The 13141-nt window shown below is 42.5% G+C and overlaps 1 protein-coding gene across 2 annotated transcripts in view; it reads left to right on the top strand.

Moving 5' to 3' along the window:
• Positions 1–4937: 4937 nt before the first annotated feature.
• RASA2 (RAS p21 protein activator 2) overlaps positions 4938–13141 on the top strand; it is a 51550-nt gene continuing 43346 nt past the window's right edge. For both annotated transcript variants that reach the window (XM_075716166.1, XM_075716165.1), the window contains exons 1-2: positions 4938–4998; positions 11631–11736. In XM_075716166.1, the coding sequence (XP_075572281.1) occupies positions 4938–4998; positions 11631–11736 (167 nt within the window). The remainder of the gene's footprint in view (positions 4999–11630; positions 11737–13141) is intronic.

The raw sequence follows: 13141 nt of genomic DNA, 5'->3' as shown, positions 1-13141 counted from the left end.
AATTAGTATTATTTTGTGAAAATGTGATTAATTTTAACTGAGATTAATAGATTTTTAAAAAGTCAAAGAGGGTGTATGTGTACAAGTTGCAGTTTATATGATAGGGCTCTGTTGTATCTGCATTTTCAATCAGTCATGTACATTCATCTCTATGAAGTGTTAAAAAATTAAGTCAGGACAAAGGTTAGTGAACCTCAGCTTCATTCTACGTGCAAATATGGTACATGGTTTTTTTACTTACTTCGTCTTCTTGAATATTTTAAAAGAAACTATAGCTTGGGTACAATAAAACTACAATTGAAATGATAATACAGTATTGATTGAAGTAATAATATAGTCCACTTATTTATTCTATCATTGGTGAATGCTATGAACCCCTTGGGTACAATAAAACTACAAATGAAATGATAATACAGTATTGATTGAAGTAATAATATAGTCCACTTATTTATTCTATCATTGGTGAATGCTATGAACTCCTTGAGAAATTTTGGGTTCATGGCAGCTTTGGTTCCATTTAAATAAGGATAACAGAAGAGTAAATGCAGGAAAGTACGATGATGTTTCAAAGAAAGTACACAAAGATAACTTCTAAGTGGACTTGTATGATGATGATTATAGACCAAAGCAAATAAGGTAGAATATTTATAAATATAAAGATAATTTTACAAATATTTTATATAACTGTATAGTTCATAAGAAAAATATTGATAGCTTGTGTTAGGTTTGGGGGGGTTTGTATATTTTGATAAAAACACAATGACTTTGTAACTCTGTATATTCTCTACAGTTTATAGCAAAGCAGTTTTAAGATGGCAATGTCATGTTTATAGTTCAATTGTGGCACTTTTACTACAAATAACAAGTTGCAGTAATGAGTCAAGTATTAATGACCAAATTAGAATTAAAGCAAGCATAAGAGAAGGTAAATACTATACATTGTCAAAGACTGTAATTTGCTACATAATCGCATCTGTATTTTTGTTTAGAAGAAAATATTAAATGCAGATGTTAAGGATTGATAAAGAGTCTAATTTTATTTTTAGAAAGAGTGATTATAACTCTGTTTTTGCTTAATTAAAATAACATCTTCCTATTTTTTCTGTAAGTCTCTCAATTTTTTAAGTTATGTTAGTACTTACATAATCCGTAAGATCCAGAGATATGTATCTTCTAATAGTTACTTTGTTAGACGATTAAGCAACACAGTTACCAAACGTTCCCTTCGTTAAGGTCAGAGCAGTGAATCGAGAACACGCCAGAGCTCAAGAGAAGTGATCGTATCTCCTGGCATTGTACCATTAAGGGTGAATGCAATGCTGAGGTGAACAGAATCTACCTGCTCAGTATCTTAAAGGACTTGGAAGACAGGTGTGTTTAATACTTTGCAACATCTTAAGCATGGTTTCATGAGGAGCCGAAACTTTAAAAATTCTTTTCAATTCTGATAGTCACCTTGCAGTATAGATTGTGTATTTTACACACTGCATTTCAAATCTTTTGGGACTCCTGTCAAGAAACATAGTTCAGAATGCAAATACGTAACTGCATAAGGAAATATGAAGATACATACAAAACAGAAGATTATGCATATTCAAAGTACTTCCCCCCTCAGCTAGGTGTCACTAGTCTGTAACTTGCATTAAAAATTAAATTTAAGCTAAATTATGCAGGTCATTTTGGCATGGTCCTCAGGAGAGATCATAGAATCATAGAATCATCTAGGTTGGAAAAGACCTTTAAGATCATCCAGTCCAACCATTAACCTACACTACCAAGCCCACTCTAGACTAATCAAGGGTAGACCAGACTAAACCATATCCCGAAGTGCCACATCTACCCGTTTTTTAAACGCCTCCAGGGATGGTGACTCCACCACCTCTCTGGGCAGCCTGTTCCAATGCCTGACCACCCTTTCCGTAAAGAAATTTTTCCTAATTTCCAGTCTAAACCTCCCCTGGCGCAGCTTAAGCCCATTTCCTCTTGTCCTATCGCTAGCTACTTGGGAGAAGAGACCCACACCCACCTCCCTACAACCTCCTTTCAGGTAGTTGTAGAGAGCGATAAGGTCTCCCCTCAGCCTCCTCTTCTCCAGGCTAAACAACCCCAGTTCCCTCAGCCGCTCCTCATAAGGCCTGTGCTCCAGACCCTTCACCAGCCTTGTTGCCCTTCTCTGGACACGCTCCAGCACCTCAATGTCTTTCTTGTAGTGAGGGGCCCAAAACTGGACACAGTATTCCAGGTGCAGCCTCACCAGCGCCGAGTACAGGGGGACAATCACCTCCCTGCTCCTGCTGGCCACACTATTCCTGATACAAGCCAGGATGCTGTTGGCCTTCTTGGCCACCTGGGCACACTGCTGGCTCATGTTCAGCCGGCTATCTACTAACACCCCCAGGTCCTTTTCGGCCAGGCAGCTTTGATGTGACAGATGTGTAACTAAACAAAAAAATTTAGACGTTTGCTACATGTAACAAATATATTTTTCTCTATTTCAAATGCTAATTAAAAAGACAAGTGGATCATCCCAAACTTTGTGCATCTAAACAAAATGTTAGTCAATCCTCATTTATGATATACCCCAAATTAGAACAAATATACTGAATGATACGCTGTCTTCTGTGAAATGAGATAACATGACACAGCTAAACTACAGGGAGAAGTATATCAAGTAAGCCGGTTAAGTGTCATCATCACTTTTATTCGCTCTAAACTTCCTTAGTATAGCAGTTATCACTGACAATTCAACACCTTGGCTGACATAAGAGGTTATCTCACAAGAGCAAAGATACCCCTACTTGCATCGTCATTGTTAAATGAAGAAATCTCTTCCTTAAGTTTGCAATTGAGCTCATTACTGTTTGTCTTAACTATGTCCTTAGCTGAACAGACCTACCTGTCATATAGATGCTCCTAAAATGTAACTTAAAGAGAGGCCAAAAATGAACGTTATGCAATTGAAGCAATATTCCAAATATAGTATGTTAGATTAAAACCACTTTTAAAAAAAAATGGAGTGTCAGGACTTAGACAATGGCAAAACTAAAAGTTGCATTGATAATGTCAGCAGGAGGTCTGTGCTTCGAAGGAAGCTGATGCTAAGTTGAACAGTAAACTCCAACTGTAATCATAACTTTTGAGAGAGCATGGAAGAACTAGTGTCACTCAATCTAACTTTTAAAGTGTTGCAACCCACAGTTTAAGCACGTATCTTCATTCTGAGAGTGCTACCCGGCTACGTTTCTCAGATCAAAGCTCCAGCTCTGCCCAGGTTAGCCTCAGTTCACCAGCCACTGCTCAGACAGGGCAGCCAACCTAGATAGCCAACTGTAGATAACCAAAGCCTCGATTTGTACTATAGAGGAACCTCTCATTTCTAACAGGTTAAAATTCAGCTTATGCAAACTCGTGTCTTTGTGCAGATTTGGGTTTTGCATGCATACAAATACACCGGTTACTGGTGTGATCAAGCAGCTGATTCCCCACCGAGCCCCTGCCCGCTATCTTTAGACACGTACCTGTCCTCCCCCAACCACGACGTGGAGCGTGGGGATGAGGAAGGAACCTCGCCGCTGCCGAAGGTGCAGCAGGGGAGATGTTGGGTGCAGGAAAAGCTACCAAAGAATGAGGTGCAGCAGTGCCCGACTCATGATACGGCTCGGTGCCGCATCGTAATAATCACGGCAAGATTTGTGCGGGAGAAATAAAAAATGGTGAGAGCACTGTGGCAGAGGATTTCACTTAGAGACAAATGACAGATGCTAGCCTGAAACTTTCCAAAGTTCCCTTTGCTTTAACAGAAGGACAGACTGAAGAAGGCTTTCTAGGTGTGAAGTGAAGAATCCCAGTCCTCTACTGCTTTCTAGAACAGCTTTAGCCCACTGAACTACCTCTGGTTTAGGGTATGTCAGTCACTATAGGCTTTCAGCAGACTCTGCGCCTACAGGGCCCGGGGGCCGATGTACCCTCAGCCCGCACCCCACCAAACCGGACACGCCACCTGCAGCTGCCGGCTGGGTGGATTACGCAGACCTAAGAAAGGCGCCCGCCACCAGCGTGGGACTGGGGCTGACTCCAGACGTGAGCAAGATCACAGTTTCACATTAGGATCTGTATCTTCAAGAAACGTTGGCATAAAATGTGATGCAAAGGCCCTTTAGTTCTTGATGAAGGCGGGCTGCTGCTGCGCTTTATCTGTAGTCTACGAAGACCTTCGGGCGCCTTAGGGCTCCAGTGAGTGCAGCATCGCTCGCTGCAGCGCGCAGGCAGCGCTACACCTGCTTTCTCCGGCGGCCCTGGCAGCCGAACCATTTCCCACTTGGCTTATGGCACTCCTTACGTGGCCCAGCAGGCAAACGTAAACAAGTGACAGCAGAGGAAGGTTCAACAGAAGCCATCGCGTGCTTTTCACGGAGGCAGGCACTCGGCACACCAGAAATCAAAGCAACCAGCTCCGTCGCTCGTTTCAGCCGTTTAACGCCGCGGCTATGAATACGGTAAACGCAAGCGTTCAACGCGCCTCGCAGCCAGAGCCCCTCTGCCCCCGGAAGAGGCACACAAAGGAACAGGCCAGCCAGGGCCGGCTGCGGGAGCGGCCGAGGCCACCGGGCGCCGAGCGAAGCGGAGCCGGGACGGCGAGGCCCCCTCGGCAGCGGGGCCGCCGGGCGCTGCCCGTGCCGGGCCTGGGCGCGGGGCGCCGCCGCCGGCGCAGCAAGGGCGGAGCCGCCGCGCAAGGGCCTGCCGGGAGACGGGCGCCAGCGCGCCTGCGCCCCGCCGCCCCCCGCCCCGCGTGGGTCTCTGGTGCCCCCCGAGGGCGGCGGCCGCGGGGGCGGAGCGGCGGCGGCGGCGCGGGGCGGCTCGCGGGCGTGTGGCGGGGCCGGGCCGGGCCGGGCCGCTCCCTTCCCCCTGCGGCGCACTGCACTGCGCAGGCGGCGGCGATGGCGGCCGGGGACGGCGGCGACGAGGTGCGGGTGCTGCAGAACCTCCGGGGGAAGATCTGTAAGTGGGGCGCTGCGGCCGGGGCGGGCGGCGGTGCGGCTGGGCTGGGCTGGGCGGGCGCCCGGGGCCGCCGCGCTCAGGTGCCGGCTCCTGCCCGGGCTCCGCCGCGGGGCGGGCGGGCGGGCGCTCGCGCGGCGGCCGTTGAGGCCGCGGGAGCCGGGGGGCAGCGCCGCGCCGAGCCGAGCCGCGCCGAGCCTCGCGGGCAGCAGCGCCTCAGGCCGTGCCCCGCGGGGCGGGCGGCGAGGAGAGCCCCGCGGGGGCCCGGGCCGCGCCGCGGCGGGAGGGGGCTTTGTGGCGGGCGCCGGCGGCACGTGCTGGCGGGGGCGGGCGGGGCCGGGCCGGGCCGGGCCGGGCCGGGGTCTGCGCGGCGCCGGGGCCGGGGGGGATGCGACGGGGCCGTCGGAGCCCGCGGCGGCGGCGGGGAAGCATCCGCTGCCCCGAGGGTTTCCTCGAGTCGGCGGGCGAGCAGAAATGCCCCCGCCCGTCCAGACCTCGGGCATCGGAGTCTGTTTGTCAGGCAGAAATTGCGAAATTATTGATGTGCAGGAAGTTGGTGGTAGAGGGCCGTTCTGGAAACGGTCATTAATGCTTCTGTTTCTTTGTGTAGCGTGTGTGCGAGTGAGAGGGAGGCAGAGGGGGAGGCTGGTGACTTTATTTTGCTGGTTTAGGAAGTGCTGACTAAAAATACCTATACATTCAGTAACGTGGGAAACCAAAGGATGAGCTGGGGAGGAGGGGCCGGGGAGGAAAACAGATCGTGTGGTGCGGCTCGGGAGGACTTCAAAGCAAGTTGGAGAAACAGGATGTGCAGCGGCTTCCTGAAGGGGTATCAAAATACATTCATACAATTCAGATGCAACCCATTTATTTCCTTTCTCACACAGTCGATCGGCTTTTTTGAGAATGAAGCGAAACAAGTTGAATCGGGCATGGCGCTGGGATTGAGAAGCGGTTGTGAAAATCTTTTGAAGGATTAGGTTTGGTGGAGGAATGGAGCCGTGTTTACTTAAATAGCGTCATGCAGTATAGGCTTGAATACGTCTTCAGTAAATAAGACGACTAGGTCATGAAAATAGGAGACAACATGAAGTACAGCTGGAGGTACCCTCGCTCCGGTGTTACCGGTAGCGAGTGATCGCCTGTTGAGTAGACAAGGCTGAACGCATGCTTACTGAGATCTTATGTTGTTAGCGGTTATTGCAGAAATAATACATGTCAGCTTGCCTTTAAAAAAGAACGCTGTTAGTTTTTGGGGCTAAGGCATTAATTACTGAAGCTGACCGACTTACTGACACCATTCTGCTTCCTAACTTTTACCATAAGGTTTTTGTCAACATTGGACAACACAACGTTCAAGGATTTCTACATTTTCTGATACTTGAACCTGATAAAAGTTTGCCATTAAGCCTTAAAAGACAAAACCCAAAATATCTCAAGACTTATGTTGAAACTAGTTTTATTGTCCCATTTATGTGTTCTGGACTGAGCCTGCAGTTGTACCGTAACTTTGAACGTTCAGTTACCTGGTAAAAGTAATGGTAAAGCGAGGACTATGACCTGCTTCCTAGGGAACACATAAAAAGTTGGTTGCCAAAGATGGACCTGTAAGAACTGTACAAGCCCATTTGGAAAATGAGTGGAAGTAATAGCTGCAGTACAAGATGTGTCTTGAAACAGTGTGAAAATCACTTTGAAACCTACTTGTTTCTTCTAACAAAACAAAAACACTCTTTAAAAAAAAGAAGATATGAGCTAAATATGCTGTGGAAGCTTGCAAACCCTCAAATCCCTAGATGCTCTTTCGGCTTCTCTGCGCAGCTCATACTGGTTTATTTTCACTTCTTGCTAGTATTTTACTGATGTGTTTTTTAGGGGAAAACCCTCTGAATAAATAATAATAAACAAATGTTATAATGTAATCCCCCTTGGTCTGGAGGGATTAGCAGGAGCAGGCCTCACTTTGGAAAGTTGATGTTCATAGTCTATAAGAATTCCTGGTAACATCTTTCTTAGAGGTGGAATACATTTCAATGCCTAAGCTTTGTTGGCATTTAAACTACTACAAGACATGAGACTGCCTCATTAAAACTACCACGCTCTCTCAAATGAGTCGATGTCAGTTCTGTGTAATTCTGTATGTATAGAAAATGCCATCTGCAGTAAGTTCTTATTTATACTGTTGTTTTACAATACACAAATAGATGGTAAAATCTAACGTTAGTGATGGTATACAAGTCATCACAACAGATTTAGAATTGAGGCATATGCTTAAAGGTGGCTTAAGTAGCTATTGCATACCCAGCAGTGAAAAAACAGAGTAGGAACGCATTTGCAGTCCCTGGTACTCTCTCTGTTTTGTGGGATACCAGTGTTAGCAGCCAGTCTGCTGCCTCCAGTTTTCAAGTAAGAGGCAAGAGGAACTGGTCTTACCAGTTGAAGACCCCATAATATTTTTTGAAAATGTGATACTACACTTTAGCAGGTTTCCATCAGAAATCCACCGAAGGTCTGTCTTTTCTTTATGACAACTCTTTTGTATCAGTGCCTCTATTTTATGTACCATAGTAATGGCAAAAGTGCTTTACAAAGGTGCATATCAGGTAGTTTTAGGCATATATCATAGTGTGTTAAGCTTTAAAACTAGCTTCTGTTTTCATTTTATGGCACACAGTAGTACATTTTTAGGTGGTAAGTGATTTTAGTTGCTTTGATTTTCGGTGTGTTTACTGAAACCTGTCTTTGTGGAGCACTTCGAAAATGTCTCTATCGGCTCCCAGGGCTCATCTGACAAAATTCAGGACGCTTTTTTTTTTTTTTTTTTTTTAAGACTTCTTGCACTGAGTTGTTAACACTGCATGGTTATTTTGGATTATACTGCACTCCTGGAGTAGATTTAATTGTTGCTATATAATATGTTTAGTCCTGTGAAGTGAATACTTTGGAGTTTGTGTGCATAAACACCTTCTAAATTTCTTTGTTCCGGGTCCCTGTCGGAGGATGTGCAGTAATTGCGCACTTTCACTTGACAGGGGATATTGTGAATAGCGTTTATCTATCCCACCTCCTGCTTTTCCTTAGTTTCTGATGCACTGTTAACAATGAACAAGCTTTAACTTGATGTTTTCGTGTCATGTCTACATTTAACAAATGATGTGCGGGCAAGGGAGTTAGACAGAACTGTTGAATTTGGTAGGTTGCTCCATTGCTGTTATTGCGAACTCATAACATTAATGTGGAGAGTTTGAATTTATTAAATGTTGTACACCTGAATTCGTATTGTGCTAACACTTGAGGTTTTACTAGCATTGCAGCTTTTCCCTTTTGTTTAGGTTTGATCTAATCTTATTTTGAAGTGAGGTTTTTACTAGGTATTTATATAGAGAAACTAAACAGTATTTTCTAAATATTTTAAAATCCAACCCAATATGCATAATTGGCCAAAGTGTGGTGGTTGGTGTTTTGTTGGGTTTTTTGGTTTTTTTTTTTTTAAGTACCTTTATTATTTTTTGCTGTTTCCCAAAGTAGCTGAGTGGCAATGAAGAAAGTTAGTTTAAAAGTCAGGTAACTAATAGTAATTGTGAACTTCTACCTTTTCAAAATAAAAAGGTTGATGTTTATTATTTTAGTGATGCATTTCTTGGTTTCCTGATTGAATTAGGCTACTAAATGTATCATGTGAAAATAATTTCTGGTTTCAGTTAGTCCAGTGACTGAAACTGGTGAATTGATAACGGTCAATACAAAATAAGTAAGTCTGTTATTGCTGCTGTTTCAACACTTGCACGTTTTACCATTTGAACTGCAAGTTTAAATATCATGCTATATAGTTTTAAATGACAGCCTCTGTGAAGAGGCTTGAAATACAGTTCCACAATCTAAAATTGGTTTAATTTTTCCTCCCCAAAACAATTTTATTTGGTGTTTCTGACTAACCATTCATACTACCTACACTTTCTAAACAAACCTTTGGAAAACACTGGTGTACGTTTCCTCAATATACTTCTCTCACTTCTTACCTTTTGTCCTTTGCATGCTTTGAACAGTGAAACATATGCAGTCTTCAGAATTCAGAATTGCATATTTGATGAATGCACTGAAAATCTAAACATTCAAGCAGATATCCGGTGGTGGTGTTCATACTTGATTTTTTTTTTTTAATGCAACCATTATAGCCTTAGGTTTTTGAGGAAAAAGTAAGATTTAGTGTAATCAATCAAAGACTTGAAGTCTCCCACAATCACAGATAATAAGAGGTGTTTGGAAAGATGTGAAATCTCATGCTCTGTACTTCACCTGACAAGTGCTCTGAGGTTATTTTTAACCAGAACTGAGAATCAGCCCCTCTGCCTCCCAAAACTTCAATAAACTTGTCTGTGCCTTAAATCTAAACACTTGGGCTACCAAAGAAATTTTTTTCTCTCATTAGAAAATCAAAACTTCTATTTCTTCTATTCCCTTGGGTAGAAAGTTTATTTTAATACTGAAAGACTGCAGTATAGTACACATAAAAATTGTGAATTATATAGAAATATTCTATTTTTACTCCTTTAAGAAAACATGAAACTATAATAATTGCAATTTCCTTTCAAAGTCCACTGTACAGTGCCTTTACAGTGCCAATTAAGTAATGTTCTATCTTAAATATTTTATGTAAAAATAGGATGGTGAAGCTACAGAGTATTAACTAAAAGATAAAGATTGTTATCAGGCACAACTGACATACAGTTCATGCTTATTCTACAAACTACAATATTGGAAGTTCTCTGGGGATTACTAGCCTCTTTCATGAACTTATTTTCGTATTTTCTTTCATATGTTTTATTAAAATAGTTGGGTTTTTTTTTAAGGCAATGTTAATTCATTGATGCTTTTCTTGGTTCTTCTGCAATATCTCAGCTAAGGGTAATTTTGAGTTTAGTCTCTTTTTGGAGTCTAATGGCGTTAAAAACCGGTTCTGTTCACATCTCTCAATCTGTCAACATGAAGTGTGGTGTTTAAAAATAATATGTATACTTCCTCCTCTCCCACACCCGAGTTGATGAAAAGCTCATTGATGCTTATGAGAGCACAAGTTTTAACTGTGGAAGTTACTTAAGTGTCTGTTCATGCTTTCCATCAGTGTACATACCCCTGACTTGGAAAACATCATGTGTCAATCTGTTCCTGTTAAACTGTCATGTTCTCTGCTCAGATACAGTTGTGGTAGGCTTTCTAATGCCAGGCATTACTTAACTTTCAAGACTGTAATAATCTATTTAACAAAAAAAAGGCGGGGGGGGGGGGGGAAGAGGACAATTCTGATTTTGCATCCTGTCGGCATAGACAGTAAACCTTACTCCAGATACGCACTTCGTATCTGCAGTTTTTTAAAAAGAAATGTATGTATGGCACTTCAAATCTAGCTTAAAGCTATGGTCTTTGAAAGTGGAGGTTATATGTTATTCAGACGTGATAAGTAATTAAAACTCAATACTTTGATGTAGTTTTCATCCTATTACCTTTTAATACCTTATAGAAATGTGGAATCAATATTATCTGAACTTTAATTGGGAGAGGTATTTCCAGTAGCAGGTAAGGATGAATGCTGCTGTAGAATGTCCTGGTTAAGACCTAATGCAGAATACTATTCTGGTTGCCTGTGTTAAAGATAACAAAGTGGAACAGAGACAGAGGTTGGTACTCACTGATTAGGGGGGAGAGAAAAGCTTGTCTTGTTTCTTTTAGCAGAATAAAAGGTGAAAAGGGTCTGTTTGCTTCTTCAAAGACATTCAGAGGGGAAGGAAACATCCGGGGGGGAAATAACTGTTTAAGCTAAAGGACGGTGTTGCCTTAAATAAATATAGATGTCTGCAGCATTCTGATTTTCGAAGAGCTTTCCTATTTGAGCATTGGGAACTGGTTTTAGCTGTAACTACTTAGAAGTAACCATTTCTGAAAAGGGCCGCCTGATGCCCAGCGTGTGATATTGCAGTGGCCTAGACTCAACATGCAGCAAATCTTTGTATTCCTGTGTTGACAACTTCCTTTTCTGCTTGTTCTTATCCATGTTGCATTTAGTTAGTAGGTGATTTTCTGCCCTCTACTAGACCAGACAGTTAGGAAAAAATAAACAGTACTCATAGCTGAACCTTTGAAAATATATCGGTCAACTTAAAATCAGCTGTTCATTGTGGAAAATGAAATCAGGATTTGATGGGTAAGTTCTTATTAATCAGCTTCCTTTAGCCAAAATATTTGCAGAGAAAATACCAAGTGAACAATAGCTCACCAGATCATGTCTTGGTCTTGTGACCTAATGCCATATCACCTCAGGCTGCAAGCTTCTCAGATTTAGCAAGCTACGCAGGGTCAAGCCCGAGATGAGACCTCTCAAGGGAAAGTGCAGGTGCTGCAGGAAGCGGCGTTCTGAGTCAGCGTGCTGGCCTCTTCCTGTCGGCTCTCATTCCACGTGAAGCTGGATGCGGCAATTTCTGTACGCTGTTGGATCTTACAAATTGAAAATGAATATGGAAATGCACGCTAACTGAATGGAAAAGTAAATTCTGGACACACATTAAAACTGTAAAATTCTCGTGCCTAATATTTTGTGGGGTGTTCCCCCTCAATATTTACAGTCATTTTTTTATTTACAGATGACGCCAAACACTTAGTACCCAACAAAATGAGAGACTTTTTCTGTACCATAAACTTGGACCAAGAAGAAGTTTTTCGTACACAGGTAGTTGAAAAATCTTTAAGGTAAGCTTAATTTTTAAATGGAGATGATAACCAAGACTGCCTCAGTTCGGACTAAAACCACAATATGTGTCAATGTGTGTGTGCTTTTGCTTGTACCGCTTTAAAATGAGAGCTGACTTGTGGCAACTACTCAGAAAGGTTACAGCGATGTGTAAATCATGAGAGTAGTTGAAAGAAGACAGAATTGAGGCTTGTGAGTAGTACAGTCCTTTTAAAATGAAGCATGCTAAAACGTATCTCACTATTACTTTATTCTGTTCCATTGGGCAGCATAACATTCTTTTTCTTGCCAGGTTGTTTTCAAGGGAAAGAAATCTGCTTGATACTTGCTCTTCATGTCATTTCCTACTTCTGACATGCAGTTGGTCTGTATTGGTGGAATTCTGCTTTTAGCGTCTGTCTTGTAAAACCTGTTTCCAGAATGAAGGAACCGGAACTTTTCCATGTATAAGGGTTTTGTGTGCTGTGGGATGTCCCCCTGAATAGGCCTCATTCTCTCCTGAAATTCTTGTTTTGGGAACTATAAGCTGTACTCACACAGAATGGCTTGCTTTGCCTCCCTGAGCAGCGCTTAGCTGTAGATTCTGCTACTTAGAGCCTTAAAAACAGTGAAACAAAAAAGTGGTGATAGCCTAGCTGCAGTAGTGTAGGTGCCTTTATGTCTCAAAACTCTTTAAGTTCACTGATGATCCATACTGAAGCATCGTTGCAGCTGCATTGTTCAGAATATCTGGGTGACAGTTTCAGTTATCTGGGGGAGACATTAAACCTTCCTCTTAAAACCCAGAAAGCCTGTTCAAACTCTTGAAAGTTTTCCTAATTCTTGTTGTTTCCAGTAGTTTCATTGTTAGTGTTTGTTCTTTGAGCTCTCTCTCTAGATGTTTCCAGGTGAGGAACAGCATACTGCTCATATGGCAAATGTAAATAGGAAATTTTACTTTTTCAAAACATGGTTTTAAAGCCTCCTTATGCTTCTGTATGAGAAGCAAACACCACATACATGCAATCAGGAACAAATGTTTTGCTCATACTCCTGATCTGTAACTACTGTAGTCAGATCCAGAAAACTTACAGAATTTAACTGGCTGTAATTGAGATTGATTATCAAAGCAAACCCAACTGAGTAATCCTTCAGAGAAAAATGTTAGAGACTATATGAAGCAGAAACTTAAAATTTCCCCTTCAAATAGACAGTAGTTTGAGTAAAAGGGAACCCAACATATCTTATAAAAAGAAAGACTTTGCTGACCCATTTTTGCCATATTAATAATTGAAACCCCAGAAGTTACTACTATGCTTAGAAACAAGACCCGTTACGTTTAATGTTTATGCAGACATATTTATTATGTTCTGTTTAAGAATTATTATCTTTATATACTTTAATCACCTGATAATAAAAGTATTA

This window comes from Pelecanus crispus, chromosome 9 (genome assembly GCF_030463565.1).
Source record: "Pelecanus crispus isolate bPelCri1 chromosome 9, bPelCri1.pri, whole genome shotgun sequence".
In the NCBI taxonomy this organism is placed as follows: domain Eukaryota; kingdom Metazoa; phylum Chordata; class Aves; order Pelecaniformes; family Pelecanidae; genus Pelecanus; species Pelecanus crispus.
This window is presented reverse-complemented; position numbering and strand designations above follow the sequence as displayed.